Source organism: Mycteria americana, chromosome 7, assembly GCF_035582795.1.
Source record: "Mycteria americana isolate JAX WOST 10 ecotype Jacksonville Zoo and Gardens chromosome 7, USCA_MyAme_1.0, whole genome shotgun sequence".
Classification (NCBI taxonomy): domain Eukaryota; kingdom Metazoa; phylum Chordata; class Aves; order Ciconiiformes; family Ciconiidae; genus Mycteria; species Mycteria americana.
This window is the reverse complement of record NC_134371.1, coordinates 28,521,635-28,541,618: the sequence shown is the minus strand read 5'-3', so window position 1 is coordinate 28,541,618 and position 19,984 is coordinate 28,521,635. Positions and strand designations below refer to the sequence as shown.

At 47.0% G+C, this 19,984-nt stretch overlaps 2 protein-coding genes across 7 annotated transcripts in view; one reads left to right on the top strand and one right to left on the bottom strand.

The window, feature by feature from the left end:
• C7H3orf70 (chromosome 7 C3orf70 homolog) overlaps positions 1-11,883 on the top strand; it is a 34,000-nt gene extending 22,117 nt beyond the window's left edge. Inside the window, exons 3-4 of the transcript XR_012776475.1 lie at positions 17-140; positions 11,625-11,883. The gene's annotated coding sequence lies outside the window, so the exon portion shown is untranslated. The remainder of the gene's footprint in view (positions 1-16; positions 141-11,624) is intronic.
• The window catches only part of VPS8 (VPS8 subunit of CORVET complex), an 89,433-nt gene continuing 70,422 nt past the window's right edge, over positions 974-19,984 (bottom strand). For 2 of the 6 annotated variants that reach the window (XM_075507598.1, XM_075507596.1), the window contains 5 exons: positions 16,793-16,873; positions 15,222-15,391; positions 14,376-14,544; positions 2,669-2,749; positions 977-1,947 (listed from right to left, as the gene is read on the bottom strand). In XM_075507598.1, coding sequence (XP_075363713.1) covers positions 1,798-1,947; positions 2,669-2,749; positions 14,376-14,544; positions 15,222-15,391; positions 16,793-16,873 — 651 coding nt within the window. In that variant the 3' untranslated portion in view covers positions 977-1,797. Of the gene's footprint in view, positions 1,948-2,668; positions 2,750-2,779; positions 2,921-13,821; positions 13,944-14,375; positions 14,545-15,221; positions 15,392-16,792; positions 16,874-19,984 lie in introns of those variants that run through there. The other 4 variants (XM_075507594.1, XM_075507595.1, XM_075507597.1 and 1 more) reach the window with 4 other exon arrangements.

Sequence of the window (19,984 nt, the reverse complement as noted above, 5' to 3'; positions counted from 1 at the left end):
ATTCTGATATTTCCAGGAAAGGAAGGGTGACTTATAGCTTCAGATGGTGGCACCTGAGACACACAGCCAGTGCTAGGCAGAGAAATGTAATAACCAGGTGGAGCGCACCAGGCCCAGCCCCACCTGGGTTTGGGCACCAGGTAAGTACTGGGGCTGGTGGGCAACCTCACAGCCCCGTTCTCACTTGCCTATAAAAGAAGAGCTGCCCCAGTCAGGGAGGAGGACAGCAAGGAGGAGCTGCAAGCTCAGGCTGATGTCTGGGAGAATTCAGCTGTCTGCAGCTCCTTCACTTACCTCTGCCACGGTTCAAATGTGGCTGCAGGCTGGAAACATCAGTCTGGGGCACCACTTTGTAGTTCTTAATCTGGGGCACCATTCTGTAGTTCTTAATGCTAGTGGGAAGGTGAGCACACTGGGCATGCCAGGCCCCAGGGTGCACGGCGCTGGCACTGCTCCCCAGCCAGGTGGGCTCTGCACAACAGGTGGTGCTTTTGTGTTCCTTGGAGGCAGCAGCACTGCCCTGTATTCCTGCCATCCAGCGTGAGCTTCGCATGCACCAGCCACACGGCTCTGTGCCTTAGTTCTGCGTGCGTGGAGAGCAACGCCTGCCTGGTGCTGGCTGGGGCCCTGAGGGTATGGTACCCCAAAACATCCAAGTGCTAGTGACAAAACGAACAGGAGGAAGAGGCGAGATAATGATCACCAGACCAATAACACCCTTTGTTAGGGCAGGATCTGGAGTGTGTTTCGCAAGCCAGAGGTGACAGTATAGGAACAGCACTGCTATCAGGTTGCAGCTGTGCAAGTAGAGTGATAAAGGTGCCGCCCAATTTGGTGTTGCAAAACAGTGGGTGGAGCTTCGTAGTGACAAACCTCTCTGACCACCAGTGCCCATCACACCCATCCTCTCCCCCTTGCAGCCCCCAAGGGCCCGCAGCACCTTTTTACACACACGCTCCCCCCTGCCTCCCCCAACATAGGTACAACAAGGTGAGAGAGGAGGTTTGCACTTCACCCGCAGTGACAAGATGCGTCTTTCTCTACCAGAGTTCACTGGCAATTGTACTAAGAAAACAGCAGCCAGCAGCACTGCCAGACCAGCAGCCCTCTTTCTTACCCGCTTCCCGTGTGCACAGCTCATACAGGAAAGTTCAACCAAGGGCCTTTTTAATGGAAGTTTGTAGGACCACACCGTGCACAGGTTAGTTTGCTCACACGTGTATAATCTTCTGCATTCTTCAGCCTTTTCCAGGTTTGCCTGTTCTGTGCCCTCAGACCCCATGGCTGCTGCCATGAGACAGCGGGCCAGGCCTCAGCAAAATGACTGCTTTTACTAGTAGTACAATTAAAACTCAGGTGTGGTACCCATCCACAAAAGCAACACAGCACCATGAAACGCAGGTTCTGGGCACAGGACAGGCTGCACTCCTCCAGTGGAGTGGAGCTGACTTGGTTATTTGGCAAAGTTACCACTGCTGCCATGAGTCCCCAGGTCAGTGCAGGTAGCCCAGTGCTGCATGGTGCTTTAGCACGCTTGGTTTTGCCCCCAGAGTTCACAGCTTTCAGCCCAGCTGCCCCATGGCTGCCTCTGTTTAGTGAGAGGTGGCAGCAGAGCTGGGAGATCACCCGCTGCTACAAACCCACCAGCGCCCACCAGCAATACTCAACACAGCACAGAGGGTTCTGGGAAAGGCAGTGGAGGGGGGGAAAGTCCAGTGTTGGGATGGAAAGGCTTCCCAGCACCAAAACCTGAAACCAGCTGTGACCTTGCTGCAGCAGGGGCCGGAGGCAGGAGCACTAGTCTTCAGCCAGTGGAGGGGGGGCCAGATGGAGCTGGAAGTTCTCGTTCTGGAAGACACTGCTGGTGGCCGGGTCACCATGGGAAACACTGAGCAGCCCGTGCTTTTCACCGCCGTGGCCACGAGACAATTCTGTCAGGAGAGCTAGCTGCAAGGCAAAACCCAGACAGATCACTGTCCGGTGGCCTGGGCAGACTGCCTAGAAGCACTCGTGCAAGGTGCAGAAAGACAAAGTGCTCATGGGGGGCTCACCTTTTTCCTGCAGCAGTTAGAAAAACCTTAACACATGTAAAGAAAAGGGTATATATGGTATGTAGTGACCCTATAGAGCTCAGTGCCAGACAACAGTCCTGAACTAAACAACTTTCCAGGTGTCTTTAGGTTGTTTTAAAGTTACATAATTGAAAAACAATCCCAGAAAGAGCTGAAAGTGCCAACAACTGCAGCCAAAACATGCAGGAGGCACAAGGAAGATGCGAGGGAGCTGTGCTCTCCTTGGGACAACATGGGGGGCAGGAGGAGGGAGCCTTCTGTGCAATCGTGGGAGCCATGCAGTGTCTGCAGGGGAGGTTATTTGCAAATCTAAAAAGAATCTGAGAAACCTCACACCATGGACACTTTTCAGGCCAAGCTCCAAAGCCAGAGCCATTTCCATGGTTTCACTGCCAGTGAATTCCCTAGCTCTGTCAGAGGCAGTGTGGCTGCCTTGTGATGTGAAACAGCCAGCTCTACACACAGTAAATTGCCAGCACTAAATGAAACCCAAGAGAAAAGCCAAAGCCCACGCTGTCAGTGCTAATATCGGGCTTGACAACATGCAAAATACCCTTCACCAATTTAAAACTGAAAGGAAAACAGGTGGTACGTACTCTGGAGGTTCCTCGGTTGAGTCGGCAGAGTTGGTCAAAAGCCTGGATTTGCTGAGGATCCAACAGAGACTCTGAACTTGTCTGATAAAGAGAGTGAGAAGGTTACAGAAACAACATACATGTCAAGTTCATATACACAGAAATTCATCCCTGCTCCTGTCCTTGGGCCTGGAGCAGCCGGTCCACAGCCTGTTCGGGGAGCTTTTTTAGCCATCTTTCCTCTGGCTTGAAGCCACTGTGTGCACCTTCATTCTGGAAAAAAAAAATCCTATTGTTGCACAAAGGACAGAGATACCCTTACATCCACAATGACTTATTGTTGGGGTCTGTAGCTGATGGCAGACAGACTAACAGTACTAAGTTACCTTTGGGGGAAGAAAAAAAAAAGAAAAAGGAGAGGCAGAAGAAGAGAGAAAGAAAAGGGATGGGAAAACTCCCCTGCGGCCAGCTGGGAAGAGAAGTAATGGGTCTCTGCAGACAAGCAGCCTCTCCTGGGCTCTTCCCCAGGCAGCAGCAGCTCCCCCCAGTCCTTTCTCATCATCTCCTGATAGTTTCCCCCAGCCCTGCTCATCCTCTCTACTGGGTCCCGACACAGTGCCGACTGCAGCATGCTGTGATCGGGCACAGATTGTGCGTGGCTATTATGGGGAATGATTACTGTGCCAATGACTATTATCTAGTAATGGTATCTCTCCTAAGGTCCATTTTTTCCCTTAGTAGGATGTTACAGACTAAAAGCTAGGAAATGAGGGTGAAAAGCAGGGTGGGGAGGCAAGGCGACTCACACATCAGTGGCAGCCACGTCCCCTGAGAAACCAGACACAACAGACATCGCGGTACTGCCCAGCAGTGTCAGTGTTCACGGGGTATGAGCAATTGGGTACAAGGGTGTCACCCCAGCAGCGCCGGGGCAGTTACAGAGTTGCAGGTGAGGGCAAACAGAATTGCAAATAGAGGGACCACAGCCTGCAACAAGAGCATTAACGCAAGGAAGGCTGCATACATACTCAAACTGCTTTAAAAGGCATCATTTACATATCTCAGGGAGAGATGACAGAGCATCACAGATCCTTGTAGGTTTGTTCCATTTTATCACATCACAATGTTTCTATTTTGAATGTTTCTGCTCATAATTCCAAAGCAAAAGCATCATCAAGAAACTACAACAGGAGCCAGGGAGAACAGCCTCCCTCATGAGCAGCAATCTGGCATCTGTTGTCTCTGGGGATCTATTTTTAAGGGAACACTCAATGTTCATTCTCAAATATTTTCCCCAAAATACATTTCCCAAGGGCTATTAACCCAAAATGCTACAGTCTTACCAGTGGCTACTGACTGAAGTGGCATTTACTTTAAACTTTCTTTGGCAATGGATCAAGCCCAACATGAAGAACTAGTATCGCTGCCTTTCAAGGATGCGATCAACTGGAATTAAGGCTGAACTCCTGGCCCCACGAAGGCAGAGGGGGCTTCACTGTTCCTCTGGAGTCAGGCAGGGTCACCAGAAGTCAGGACTGTTCCCGGTCAGGCACAAGTGTGCTCCTCTCTGCACTTACAGTCTCCTACCAGCAGCGAGGCCCTTCTCCCAGGGCAGGCATTCTCCTTTGGGGTTGCAGCGCATTTGCTGCAACACCCAGCTTGCTTTGTACTTCTCATGCTTTATGGGTGTGTTTAAAGAGCATGTTCAAAAGCTCTGTGAAGATGACTCCCAGTCCTGTTTGGGGAAATAAGCGCATGCTACAGTGACATGGTGCTGCGTGGGGCACAGCACACTGGTTCCCAAGCTTCCCTGGAAGAGCTCACCGTCAGCTCTTCACAAGACCCAGCAAGACTCAGCAAACACCCTAGAAAGCACACTCCGACAATTATCCTAAGCCTGCAATTATCCTAAGCCTGGGGTACACTGCCATCCAGGTTTAAGGTACAGCTTGTGGCTGCTGCTGCCTGGGGGGGGCTGCAGTCTGCATTACAGCTCTGTCTCACGGCCCCGGAGAAGTGCCCTATGTCCCGGGCAGAGCTAAGGGCCTCTTGGACAAGACTCCTTCTGAGCAGCCCTGCCCAAAGTGGATGATGAGCTGCGGTCTGCAATGGGTAAGGTCTGGGGGCAGAGGGAACAACATTTTGCCAGGGATCACACTGTCTTAGTCTTTGACTCAATTTTTAACCACTAACCAAGGAAAAAGGGAAACCCTGCTGGCAACTGTGCAATGAAAATCAACTGAAGTGAGCTGCCTTGAAAGACAGTTACTATGGACAAAACCAGGAGCACAAACACTTTGGGGAGACAGGTACACCACCACACAGAGCACCAGCACTGGCACCAGCCTTAGCTTCCCCAGGCGACACAACGCTCCCTCCCATGCAGCCCACCACCCTCCCATGCCATTGGGCACCACCCAATACCCTGCCATGCAGCCCACCACCCTGCACTGGCAGGGCCTTCTGCTCCACCTGAGAGCCATGTTGTCCCCAGACCTCAGCAAAACTCTTGATCTGGGAGTGCTTTACCCAGACCCTTGGGTTTGTCTTCTCATGCTCTCCCACAGCACCTTTACCTGTCCCTCTCTGCTGGCAGCTCCTCCATACATGCTCCCCTTCCTACTCAGCTCTGAGCAAAGCACAGCCAGGGCAGAATCTGGCCGCCCACCCCTTCATCATGTGAATGTCCCAGAGATGGCTCAGAGCTGGCGAGCCCAGGAGTGCTCTGGGGTAAGATGCACTGAACCCACCACAGGCTTTCCTGAAGCCTGAATCGTTCCGCTACTCTCCTGAAGCCACGCGCATCTTGCCTTTGAGACATTCATCAGACAGTCTGAGAAGAGAGGAATGTCCCGAGTGCAGATTGCTTATGCTGGAAGCATGTGCTCAAACTCACTTCTTCCCCTTCTAAGTTATACTTTATATTGTAAATAACTATTTGCTAATCATCAATCAAGGAGCCAAATGTCCATATTCCCTGCACACATGGCATAGGCTTTGAACCAGAGAGCCTATGACAATGAGGGTCACATATCCGCAGCTGGCAGGTTGTACAGGCGCTTCCAAGGGACATGCAGGTCATTCTCACTTGGAAAAAAAACAACAAAAAGCAAGGAAAAACTGCCCTCCACAGTTGCTGTGGCCCCAGGCATTCAAGGACAAGGAAAATGCAATATAATTGGCCTCCCCTCTTCTGCTATCTCTCTACCACGCATATGTAACTATCAATCAGACTGTTCTCCAGGCTGATGAGCTGAAATATTGCAGGCAAGTCTTTCTGTTGTCATGGAAACAACTGCTGTCAGGCCTTTTCCTTTTTTAACCGTGTCACTAAAGGCATGTTTTCATTCAAGAGCTACAGGGAAGCTCTCAAGAGTCCAGCGTCAACACTCAGGCATTAGCGGAATCCACTCGGCTCACTCGCTCACCCTGCAAACACAGCTTCTGCCTCCAGTGTTACTGCAGGGCCAGCCAGCTCGTTATTGTCTTGATCAGTACGAAGTGGTTCAGCACCTCCAACCTGTTTCCAGCCAAATCCTTACGCCCCTTCGGAAAGGCCTCAGACTAGACGCAGAACCCAAGAGACACAATTTATCCCCTTGAGGATTTGGTCCAGCAAGGAGAAGAAAGGTTCCTTTTTGTTTTACAGTTCTCATAGATCCCACCACTATAATGCTAATCTCCATTGCACATTTTGCTTGCACATATTCCACCCCCTTCTGGTAGTCAGCACACAGCCCTCCTAAGCCTGCAATTATCTTTAATTTAACAGCTACAAAATCCATCATCAGCTAGTGCCTAAGCAAAGCAGATCATACAGCAATTGTAAGCAGAGGCACCGTTAATAGTCATGCCAAGAGATCCATCTAAGTGCTGCCTCTCAGAGCCATATCTTCCACAAAAGACATTGCTACATCAATTAGAGCATCAGAGCACCACAGTACCGCAGGGGGCTGCTCCATAACACAGGGCAGATGCAGCCAGAAGTCCTGGGGAAGGTTTCGGGATTCCTAGGAACAAAAGGAACACCCACCTCCCTCATTTACAGAGCCAAATCCACAGACAATGGATACCAAGTCCACCTTCTGCCTTTCCTCCCCTGCAGCTGGACACTTATTTCACCATGGCTCAAGTATCCTTACAAAAAAGTACCCAAATTCAGTTTTTTAATGACAGCTGAGCCAATTAATGTAAAACTAAGTAAATCTACTTCTCTTCTGCAGGATAAGGACGTGCTGTTTTCATGGTACTCCCAGGAACCTGGAACAATCAACCAAAAGAGAGCAAGGCAGGCAGCTGCTCTGACCCAAAGTCACTAGAATGACACTAACATTACAAAATTGTTAATGAACTTCAGAAAACCTCAGGATGTCCCTCACAGAACAAAAGTGTGCTGCTGCAGAGCTCTGCAGAGCTACTGCAGAGTAATGCACCACTGCTATGGGACAGATGCAGACCAGCCGATCACTGCGGAGGTGGAAACAAGAGTCTTGCAAGTCACTCTGGGCAATGCAGCAAGTGGGCAAACCTCTGCTTGGAGGAAGTCCCAGAGCCACTCTAGCTGCGCTACAGCAGCACAATGTGCTGCTTCAAGATCAGCCTCCACAGTGTTTCACCCCTTACCTCTGCTAGTGCACACAGGAGCGAAACCCCTGGCAGCAGGCCAGGCCCTGCCTGCTCCTGTTTGGATGCAGCAGCAGCCGGTACCACTGGGGCTGGCAGTGGCAGGCAAACCAGGACCTGCTGTCTGCCAGTAAACAGAAGCACTGACTCACCAAAGCCCATCGCAGAGCAGCCTTCCCTCAGCACTGCTACAGCAGAAGCAATCTGTCACACAGGTCTGCACTACAGCTCTGTCCTCTGATCTCTTCAGGAGCAGAATGGGAAAGGCAGATGTCTCTTATTTCCAGTTGAACTTAGCTGAACTTAAGGAGCAAACCTCCCACTCAAGGCAAGGGAGACGACAGGCTTATTTGTGGTCTAATAGACTCACTGCTGCTGCAACACAAGATACTGCAGTGACTGAGGAGAGAGGAGGGAGAACTGTCTGTATTAAATACCTAGAAACACATTGGCATACATCCATTCTCCCTCTGCTAGCTGGTCTGTTTAGCAGCTCATGCTTACACCAGGCACTTGGACTGGACTTCCGCTGATGCCTTCAGCCAAAGGAGCAATAATGCTGTTCAGGATTAATTAGATAAACACAAAAAACACATATCCTCACTGGACACTATGGCCCAGCGGATGAGGTATTTATAATGTAGCAGGCTTCGAGGGAAGCATGGCAGCACATGGATTAAACATTACATAAAGATGATGCACAACAGGCCTGCGCTCAGGCTGATCTCAGTTCAGTGCCTGAACCCAAGAGGACAGAAGCATCATGCATGAAAGCAAATAGTTCATTTTCTAAACATGAGCTAAGAGGCTGTTAAACAGCATCCCACAAGAGCCAACCGCAGAAGACTCAAGAGGTCCAGTGTTATCTCAATGGCAGGAGTTTGGGGAGAGAAAGGGAAGGTAAAGACATGTAGAAGAAGTCCTACTTGGTGTAAGAAGGATTAGTGACCCCTCCTGCCAGAGGCTTATTGATAATGTGACCCCAAACCTTATAGAAAACCCAAGTGGACGCTTCTGCTATCTGTCCCCTTCATAGCTCCTGACACCCGTGCAGCAGTCTGCTACTGCTGTTTAAGAGGGAAGTTTATAATGTGCTTAAGAACAACTCTGGTCCTGGGAGCTCGGCTGCAGCTGCCCAAGCCTGTCTATGCTCAATTCACATATAAACCAACAAAACATATTGTTTTCATTGTGCAACATGAGAGTAAAAGGAATGGGGAGGGAGGCAGGACATGGAAACTGCAGCTTTCCATTTACGGGATTTACAAGAGACAGATGCTCATCTGCTACCTGCATTTCTGAAAGCTGTCCTCCAGAACAGACAGTGACACCCTCGGCTACAGCAAACGCCACTGAACCAGCCATGATTCCCTCTCATACCCTCCCATCTGGGGACTACAAACTGAATCAAAACCTCAGCTTCTATTTATTTTGCTCCCCTCCTTCAGAGGAACATCAGAAGAAAGGAGTCATCTGCACCCTTCTTAACCCTTTGGCCTTTTGGTTATTTCTCAGCTTGGAATGAGTACAAACCACAGAGGGGAACAGCAATCGCCCCCTCCAGCAGCAGCAGCAAGCACAGCACCACAGGCAGAGCTTACAATGCCTCTCCAGCTTGCGCTGGGTCTGGAAAAGCAGCCTCTCTTAGCAGATGGAAAGTCACATGCTTTCTTTCCTGCCTGTGCTCCAAGGCAGATCTGCGAAGACAGACTGAAAGCTTGCAATTTCACGACGAAGACGTATGTAACGAGCTGTGCTGGTTCCTTGGAGAACAGATACATGACTGTCAAGCACTGTGCTAAACTACACATAACTATTGGCAACAGGGACTGATGCAGTTTGTGGGAATATCAACAGGTTGCAACAGCCCAGCATCTGTCACTGTATTTAAATGAGTCTGTTCTACAGATCTTCCTAGATATGAAATGTTTTATTAAAAGGGAGGAAATTTTCATCAAACCGTGAGAGTAGTTTCTCTGAAATTGAGATGTAAACTAAAGCCAAGATTACGTACTGAAATTTTGCCATCTTTTCTCTTAACCAGGACACAACACTTCCCCAGGTGATCCTAGGATCCTAGTCTTGCTGGTCTTCACTTCAGGCAGTCTGAAATCAGCTGTCCCAGCTTCGTGTTAGCCTCTCACAGGTCCCAGAGTGCAAGACTTTACATTGCAGGCAGCGAGAGGAAACTTCTGCCAGGCTACAGATTGCTATATATGAAGGCCAGGGGAAAAAATTACAATTCAGTCTGATTTTCTCAAATAAAACCCCAACAGAATAAACTAACCTATGAAAAGTCCAAGAAAATAGTAAATTTTGATTTAAAAGCTGCTAAAGGATAATTATGTTTTTGAAATTAGTGTTTTTAAATTTGTATTTTATTTTCAGTTTTAGCTTTGGTGCCAGTCCTCCTCTAGCTGCTAGTTCAGACTCCCACACTGGGTTTTCTTCTAGCTAAATCACTTTTGTTTCCAATATATTACAAGAAATCTTAAAACACAGATGTTCCGCTGATGAGAAGCCAATGGTACAAAGTGTCTCCAGTTCCTTCCTCACATGGATTTCCTACGCATTGTTGAAGTTGTTAAGGAATCTACCACCAAAAACAACCCCAAAGCTAAAGGACCGGGCATTTTCTCAGTTAATACCTATGTGGGAATATTCTCTACAGAGGAGAATGCACAATCTCATAACTGTATAAAATGCTAATTGTCTGTTTGGTGTCTTTTGGGGGAAAAAAATCACGCCTGGATATTTTCAAAGTTATAAAGCCCTTGGAAAATTTTTATATTGGTGGGAGTCAAGCTAATAACTGATGGTCACCATTACACTGAAAACAGTAAAATTGGCTCTTTCTACCGATTGATGGAGTTCATGTAACATTTGTCTAGCTCTAAAATAAGTATTGGCAAAAAAAATGTCCTAAACCTTCATTCTTACCCAATAGAAAACACACAGACTTGCTGCAGAGGGATGTTTAACATCTCAGTTAAGTGATACAGTATGGTACCAACACCTCACAGGTGGAAGTTGGCCAAGAAGCTCCAAGCTGGATGGAAGTCTGTGTTGCAAAGAGGGACGCTGGTGGCAGGCTGCAGAACAGAGCTCAAAGGTAGAGTCTGACAAACTGGATTAACTACAGATCACATTCGTTGTCTGTCCTGGCGTGACTTGACAGGATTAAACTCCTGAACAAAACATATTTGCCATCTGGACAGCTCTAACAATGGTGCCCTGAGAACTCACACGCATTCTCAAACATGGAATAACCAGAGCATGTCAGCTTAGGGGTTCATGGCATTTTCTGCAGAGCTTATGGCCCGAGAGTCAAGACTGTGTTCCTCTCCCTGATCCCTAGTATGTAGGCTGGCAGAGTAAATGGAAAACACAAACTAGCTCACTGTAACAAGGCAAATTAGTTTTGGAGATCAATGACTAAGGTATCAGGACTATTTCACTTACGTATTTAGGCAGAAGCCCAGCTACTGTGCTTTCACCTAATATGTCTCAGTTAACTTCAAACACCACAATGCAAAAAAAGCATTGCAAGTTTTAAATCAGATTTAAAAAACACCAGAAACACACAAGGTTTCATTTCTTTTAACACTCATTTATGGTACAATATAAGGTAAGGAGGACAGGAAAGATGATCAGTTTAGACACAGAAGATATCCCCTAAGTCTTGCTGTCTTCCCAGGGGTAAACACAGAAAGCACAAACTTGTGGTAGCAAAAGCAGAGGAAAAGCCCCTTTGCCCTTCTCTCACTATTGCCCTTCACTGGGGCAGAATGTCTCAAGCCCTCATCACAGCAAGGCTCCATTTAAATAAGTGCTGTCACCAGATTCAATAATGGTTCAGTGCTGGCTTGTGCCATGTCTCCACCTCCCCCAATTTCAAGGCGATTGCTACAGAAGTCATGCATGCAAAGCAGGGACAGAGAAAACAGTGTCTGTTGGGCTGTCGTTTCACATATAAATCTCAACAACATTGCAAAATTTAAACTGACAGTCTTTGTTTCAACAGAGCAGAATTGGTACTATGAAATGCACTCCAGATGCTCAGTGGCATTTCTCAGTATGAATCTATTCCCAATTCAAGGCTTGCTAAGCAAATAAATACCTAAACTGAAGATTTCACTATGGGAAAAAAAACCCACATTAGATTTTGCCAAGAGATGGAATAAGCTTTCAGGGTCTTCAAAGTGGTTGCAAAGAAATACCCTCCCCACAGATATATATGCAAAATGTCCCAGAAGCTTTGGAGCTGGCTCTCCAGGGTCTAGGAAAGGCAAGGCTGGAAGCACAACTGTGTTAGCATAACCTCCCTCTGGGATTTCCTGTTCATTGTTTGCAGAAACACCAGCTGCGGAAGCAAGAGCAGCTTGATCAACAGAGACCTCTGGGTCTGCCCGGTGTCAGCAGAGTTGAGAGGGAATGCAGAGAAGCCCTTCACCAGAGAACTGCAGCACCAAAAGGCTAAACAAACCTTGTGACAAACAGAAATAAATCCCTTCTGCGCCTGGGGTGGCACCAGAGACCAGTGACCACTGCTATCTTGGACCCAGGCTGAGAAGGACCCTTGGGAACACATGAATGTGGCTCAGGGTGGGGGGGGGACCCCTACAAGTCTCCCCCTTCCTTCAGTCCCTTTGCTTGCCCGCACCTCCTCTCTCAAGCATCACGCATCATCTGCCAGGCTACTGTACAAAATGCACCTTTCAAACAGACCTCAATTCTGCACAGACCACTGTCATGTCAAAACAAGCATGGGGAGCTTAGCTGTTTTCATGCTTAATTCTCTGCTTAAATTTTCTTGCGGCTGCACAAGACCAAACCCTGCCATACCGGCATGCACCAGCCTGCCTCCAGGAAGCACTTCTGTGCTCCAGGTAACCCTCCTCGCCCTTCTGCTTTTGGCTCCAGTGGAGCCAGGCAATAGGTACATCCATCTCCTCCACTTCGCATTCCCAGCACTTCCGCCAGAAGTAGTCTGTTCTGTAGCTCAGAGTACTGCCTGGCCAGATGAATCGTTACCTCACAGGGTTAATTAACACTACTGAGTGGCAATTGTTAAGCAAACAAACTTCCTGGAGAAGCTAGAGATTTTACAGTCTTTTGCCAAGTCTAAATATATTCAGCTTTTTAAAGATCTGACTGCGCAACAGTTTAATCACATATGAGTACAACAGTTAAATATTATAATTTAAATATATGAGGAACATCACAAACTTGGAGAGGATCTGGGACATCAGGAGGAGGAGGTGGGGGGGCTTGAAGCAGTGCTCAGGCTCTGATGAGCCAGAGCCAAGCTCTGCTGGGCCGGCTGTGTGCAGAGCAGGAAGCGATGGGCTTCTCTGCCAAGAGCACATGACAGACAGCAGGGGAGCATCCAGCACTCTCAGATGGTCTGGCATGGAAATTTTCTAGCTAGCACTAGATGATCCATGCTGTAACCCCTTTTCTTCCCCATCCAGTCTCTCCACATCTCCCTGTAAGCCCTGAGTCCCAGCCAGCCCCTGGCTTTTACAGACAGATCAGTTAAAAAAAGGGAAGCATCTTCTCCTCCCTGCCCTGATCATTCCCATGTCATCTGGAGCATTTTCCGCTTCATTGTGCTACGGTGTATCTCCAGACTGGTATTAAAGGGGAGACACAGGGGTTCTCTGACTGACTAGCTCATGAGAAATCCAGTGATAACCAAGTTATAAGGCACTGGTATAAAATGTCAGGCACTTTAATGATGAATGTAGTTTTAGTACTTAATTTTGCCTTTGCTTTTAAAGTTAAACGTGGTCTGTCACACCCATTTGCACACATTCCTTTGGAGCAGAAGCATAGAGGGTAAAATATGGGGCTTCTGAATCTGCCTAACTTCAGAGCCAGTATCCATATTTCACTGTAGCAGGACAGTACACAAAATGACAAGCATTTGTAAACACACTGTTTGGACCACAGTCGATTTACAATCTCCTGGGAAAGCTTTTCTTTCTGTCACCATATAAGAAACTAACACAATTTGACTGCAAAGATTGCACTGTGCTCCATAGATTCCTCAGAGATTACTTTCCCCCCAAGTCTCCCTTCAAGCAGGAAGCTTCTTTTTTTGTTAATACAGAAGCTGATGGAAGTTGACTAATGCTGTTAGCTATCTTTTGATCGGAATTGATTTGGCAGAAATTGAAATAATCTGCTAGAAGAAAACTAAAGTACTACTATAAAAACGTACTCCAAGATTGAATTACTTTGGTTTCAGAAGTGGAAAAACGTTGCTTTGCATGCATCTGTGCAGTGACAAATGCACAAAGTACCTTGAGGCATTTAGGAACAAACCCTCAGCAGTGACTGCCTTCACTGGAACAGGGGCAGCAGAGTTCAGCTCCCCATGGTGCAATATCCCTAAAAGACATCCCAACAAGCTACCTGCCATTTTTGCTTACAATCCACAGTGCCAGGGAAAAGAGAGAAGCATACATATTGAGACTGGACTTCTGTTTGAAATAGGGATGGTGAAACTTCTTGCACACACATACTGACAATAAATACAAACTAATTATCTGTTCTCTCACCCAAATCCAGCTGCATCGGTCTTGTTTACATGCAAGCTTCTTAAAACATTGTGCAAGCACTTAGTGAGTCAAATCAATTCCAGATCTTTTACCCAGAGCCAGGTTATCTGTTAGGAAGAATGGAGGCTCCATGATCCAGCCACAGGGAACATGCCAGCTTTTAATACAAGTTTTACATAAAATACACCTAAAAATAGTTTGAAAGGAACTGTCCCCCTGCCCATTCCAGGCTCTCACAAACAAGGCAAAGCGGTGGATGTCATCTAGGAGGCAATCAGCTGCAAGTATCCAGCTTCCCCTCACGCTGGCTAGCAGTTCCCAGACCTTCTGGATGAACACATTTCCATTACTTCCACAGTTCCGTATAGCCACACCAAAACAAAATGACACTCATAAACGTGACTAGTTAGCTGCTGATACTGTTTGACAGTTACTGATCATGGGCTTGTCTGGAAGCAAAGACACATGAGAACAAAGTGATGAAGTCTATAAGCACTGCTCAAAGTTTACTTGAAGAGAAACTGCCTCACAAACCTTACCTGTGCCAAGGATGCTCCACTTCCTTTTTTTAGCTCTGATAAGTTCTCGCTCAGTTTTCCTCCCTTGTTACTTGAGTTGCATTTATAGCACATCCACCTCATCAGGCCTTTAGTTACTGTCCCACACTCTTTACTCAGCAGACACAGCGAATGGTACAAGTGGCCACAGCTGTAAAGAGAAAAATTCTGCTAGGTGCTTGAAAGCCGGGTAACACAGCCTGACAGCTCTACACTTTGGAGGGGAAATTGCTGGCCAATGGAAAACAAGGCTGCTTATCTGTAAATACAGATCAGCAGTGTATATGCTCCCTTCGTACCTCCACACCCTTCTGTAGTATTTCTAGACTTGCAAAAATAACAGTAGATGCCCATTTGCTGGTACAGCTACAGATCAAAATACTAAGGTAATAATGATCTTGTCTTATTTTACAGCCACATGGTCACAGACAGGAATATTGGAGATGCCAACAGAGTACGTAGTCAGAACTGCAGTAGATCTGAGATATACAAATACAGGCAAATGAACCCATGGTGCTGCAATTGCACAAACTGCATTGCTGGGAGAGATGACAGATAAACTGACAGCTTACTGAACAGCTCTCACAGAATTGTAAGGAAATTCTTTCCAGCCGAGACAGAGCTGGCCGCGTGCAAAGAAGGCTGGCTCTGATGGGTTTGATTACCCAGCCCTTTTACAGTGCAAGGGAGCAGGGATACATGCTCACAGGAATACATATGATTACTTGCGCAAGTCAAAGACCAGTACCTTTTTTTTTCTTTTTCTTTTTTTTTCCCTTTTAAAACTACTAACTTGATCACAGCTGTGACCCTACCCCTTAACTTTACCTGAAAACAATGATCTCATCAGCAGTTTCTTGCCTTCTTTTGTACTGCTGTAGACAAATGCAGCAGTAATCCTGCTTTGGGGTAAGCCCTCTAGTGACAGAAGCTCTTAGGTTACACAGGGACCAGTGGAGATCATGGTTTAAAAGATTCGTAGTTGTCTCTAAAAGAGTCTGTGTGGAAGACAATATACAGAATAACTAGGTCATTTTGTCATCTCCAGACTGCAGAAACTCCATACTGATCAATTCTTCACAGCAAGCAGCTTAGCAGATTACTAAGAGCAAAACCAACCCAACAAAATTGCTTATCTTTACATTTCTAGCCACTGCCCTCAAAATACTTATCCTTTCATCACATGTTAATGGAAGCAATACCTTTTCACTCTTAAATAGATAAGGCCTTTATTGATTTTTATCAAAGAGCATTAAAAGAGACATGGTAGGCCCACTTTGTCACCATCCATACCAGACTCCCCTTTTTTTCCCTCTAGCTGGTAAGCTACTGCTTGCATCCCCCATTTTAGGAGAAACGTGCTGATAAAAATCAAAGCCCAAATGCACTATCGCAATTAAAATATGAAAAAAACCACTGAACCTCCCATCTGCTAGTTCTTCCCAACTGAGATTTCCATTTCTGAAGAACCAAAAGCAAAATACTCTTAGTTTTTAGCGGTCAGTGCTTCTTTCAGCAACAACAGGTATCAGGCATAGGTGCTCTGGTCCGTGATCTATCAATGCTCTGTAGCAGCAACTCACAAAAGGCTGCAGAGGTTGCACCAGGGGTTCGCATCTGGCTTACTCCAGATGTGACATACAGCCTGTACCAGACAACTGCCAGGCAATGACAGAGGACCTGCGCTGGTCAGAGCAGACCTTTACCAAGAACCCAAACAGAGATAATGGCTCTTTATGTTCAGCCCCCTACAGTAAAGCTATTTCCCACTTTATTTTTAAATTGGATGGTGCTGCATGGAGGCCTGAGCAGTAGCTAGGATGATAGTGCCATATGGTAGGCAGAACGAGGGAGGGTGAGTTTGGAGGAAGACTACGCATTCTGTTTTGGGGAAAATGAGTTGTAGAAAACTGTTGAAGTTTGGAAACTGGCTAGGATTTGAGACTGGACAGAGAAAGGAGTGAGATAAAGGTGAAATCTCATCAGGTGACAAAGGAAGTGCAGCATTACCATTAGGAAGTGACAAAAGACCCTAATTTAAAAGGGACTTACCTAAAACCACAAAAAAAGACAAAACATACTGGGTTTGTGCCTTTGAATCCCTAACTGCAGGATGAGCTGGGAAAAAAGCAGATGTTTATCCTTCCAGTACATTTAACATAAAACTGAACTACAGAGGTGTTCACATCACCATGTACCTGTCAGTCCCTTCACTTGCAATCTGCCTGTGAGCAATACAAACTCACTCCCCTTCCCCTGATCACACAAATATACATCACTTGCATGTCCATTTACTTTGCCCTGCAGAGAGAAATGGCAAATGAGAGAGGAGTAGGCTTGATAGCCAAGAGTAATCCCTGTATACAGCAGCGGACAGAACAGAAATGCATGCAACTTACCTGTTCATAGTTAAAAGTATCTAGCATTCCCAGGACAAGTCCTTGAATTTCTCCAAGTTTCCCTTTTCCATAAACTGGATCCTGTATGAAGAAATGAAAAGCTGCAGCTGAATCACAGGATATGACCATTCTGGCTTTTTTTTAATCATTTTTTTTCCCCTCCAGATTGGCATCACAAACAGAAGTTATGACTCCAGATTTAAAGATGCTGTACATGCACAAGGACAGCAGAATAATCCTATGTATTGATGGGAAAATTGGTAACCGGCAAAACTGAGTAGATGCCAACATCAATACTAATTACTGTGCTCGGGTCAAAAGACTTCAAATGTGACCTTGGAAACTTCATTCAGGAGATGCAACAGCTGACTGGAGAATGCACTTGAGGAATATCAAAGAAAACAGCAGAAAACACCCTGCAGCAACACAGGAGGAATCAACTCTGTCTGCGGTGTCGCCTGACACCAACTGCTACAGGGGTCTGCTGGTCAGGGAGCTCCTGGGCTGCCTGCAGGGCTCCAGGCACCACACTGCCAGTGTGCTTTTGCCCAGGTCAGAGTGTAATTCACTCCTCAGTCTCTGTGCATCCACAGGTCACTCCCAAGCTCATTCAACACCCCCTCAGCTGCAAGTTGAAAGTGCACAGATCCAGCAGGCTGTGCAACTGCACAGCAGTATGCAGAAATCCCGGTCAATCCTGGTCTCACATTCCAGATGACAGAACATCATCTAGGGAACAGGGATGCAGGGCTCTCCTGTTGCTGCATGGATGATTTCCATACGCCCTGAGCAGCTTTATTTCCGTGTCCCAGCAGCACAAGTGAAGGGTTGTGGTACAAGTCATTGCACTGGTGCAGCTCAACCAGCTTCCTTAGGCCTGCTCCAAACCAAACATCCCCTTCTCCTCCACACCCACTCTGGCACCCTCTCAAGCATCGCTCGGTGCAGGACAGGAACCCTGGCCTAGGATGCATCTCCCTGTTCTGGGGTGAGCTTAGCAAGGTGTCCTTTGGGAGCTGCTCTCCATGACAGTACAAAGCCTCTCAAACAGGCAGAGATGGGCAAAGCACTAGAAGAGGGGAGAGACTTCTGCAACGTCCTTCCCTCCTGCCAGGCCCCATTGCACAAGAGAGCAGGCTCCTGCTCATGGGTGCACTGGATCAAGCCAGGAAATACCTCTGCCCAACAACCACCATGGTGAGAGTTTGCTGAGAGCTCCTCTTGGCCACAAGCACTAGCAGCCACCAGCACTAGCGTCTCCTGGGCAGAACTGACCCTGAAAGACCTCTCCATGCAGTTGCAGAAGTGCCCTGCCCGTGCCAACATGCAACATAGCACCACTTCCAACATGCAGGTGCCAGGAACACAGCTTCCTCCTACTTGTCTTTGCAGCAGCAGCATCATCAGACTAGAATGCAACACAGTGAGATGTCACTAAAGAAGATGCCCTGCAAGCTGTTGGCTAACCAGCTGGGATCCAGCCAGTTTTTGTGTCTTTAACATAAACGGGAAGCAAGGAAGAAGAGTCAGGTTAGTAGCAGGATCTCCTACTGGCTACCACAGTGGTGTGATCCACACCATGCAGGCCAGCTTCGGTTCTGTCTCTGTGGCCCAGACAGCGTGATCTGCAAAAGAGCAAGGCTGTGCCCTCCACACCCCAAACTGGCACCAGCAATGTGTGCCTATAATCAGAACAAGTCTATTCAGGAATGCCTCAAAAGAGGATCAGGGGAATTCATCTTTGTGTAACACACAAATCCCCAAGGTTGACAGAGAGTCATTACATTGGACATAGAAGAAAGCATTTTGCCCTGCTGGGAGGCAGTGGAAGGATACTGGGGAAAGCCTGCTGGAAGCTGAGAGAAGCCGACTGGTGGAATGGACAAGACATTGGCAAAAATAGATAGACTGGCAAGACGTGAAAAGGAAACTAACCTAGAAAGTAGAAAAATGATGGAGACACAGTGGAAACTGGAGCTGGATGAACAAGCTCTGGATGAGATGAATGAGAAAAGGAGTAGGAGCAAGGCTGATTCCATGCTGGGACTGAGAGCAAGGGAGAGAAAGGAGAATCAAGACTGAAAAAGCAAGTTGACAAAGACGACTAAAGTAGCATGGAAGTTACATGGCAAGATACCCAGAGAGATCACCAAAACAGCTACAGAAAGCAAGTCAGGCAATTTTTGAACAACGGTCTTCAGAGGAAATGTGACAGGCAGAAACGCCAACGTTCAAGCTTAAATAAAAACAGCACTGAGTAATAGTACTTGAGTCAAAACCAGCTGTAGATTTGGAATATACAGAAGAGCTTTACATGCTGCAGAGGCTACTTTTTTGCTAGGTGAACAGTACAGCCCCAAACCACACTAAGTTTTCTTTCTGCATGCATAATTTAAAAGCAACAGCATAGAAAGTACACTACACTGAGTCACCATATGAATTATGGAGGGCAACAGGGAACTTGGGACTTCCAGTGCAGCATGTACGTGATCCATAACATAGAGCAAGTTATTTTTGTATCCACCAGATACTCACTTTTGTAAAGCACTCAAGTATACGGCTAAGGAAACCCAAACAAGTAACTCACAAACTGTACAGATGCAACCATGTACATATAGCAACTCACACTTCCCAAGCTGCAAGTGGAGACTTGCAAAGCAACTTGTTTCTTGTCTGGATAGAGAGAGAGGAGGAAGAGGAGATATGAAGAAGAGAGGATAATAAAAGAGCCACCTACAGCTTTGCAGAGGAGGAATGCGAGTCTGAGGGCCAACTTTCAGTTGCTCATTTTTTCTCAAGTCACACTTGATGATCTCTAAAAAAATGGCAGGTAGGAAGAGAATAGACTTTCTCCAGAGAGGAGGCATGTGGTCTAGCAAAGCCTTATACCAAGCCTGGCAGTCAAGTGCAAATGGTGAAGTTCATGCACATTTCCTGCTGGCAACCATTAGACAGTGCTTCACAGGCCTGGCTTGCAGCTGTCTACCTGCCTTGAGCATGAAATCCAGAGCTGTAATTTCACCTTTCCAGCAAGTTATGCTTTCTTCCAATTTGCTGGTTTCAGCCCCCACAAAATTTACAGTGCCTTGTGAGATCAATTACTTTTATGGAGGAATGTGTCATTAATTCCACCTTATAAAATTTGCCTCAGCTTGGAATTTATGCATGCTCCAAATACACTGTACGGGATGG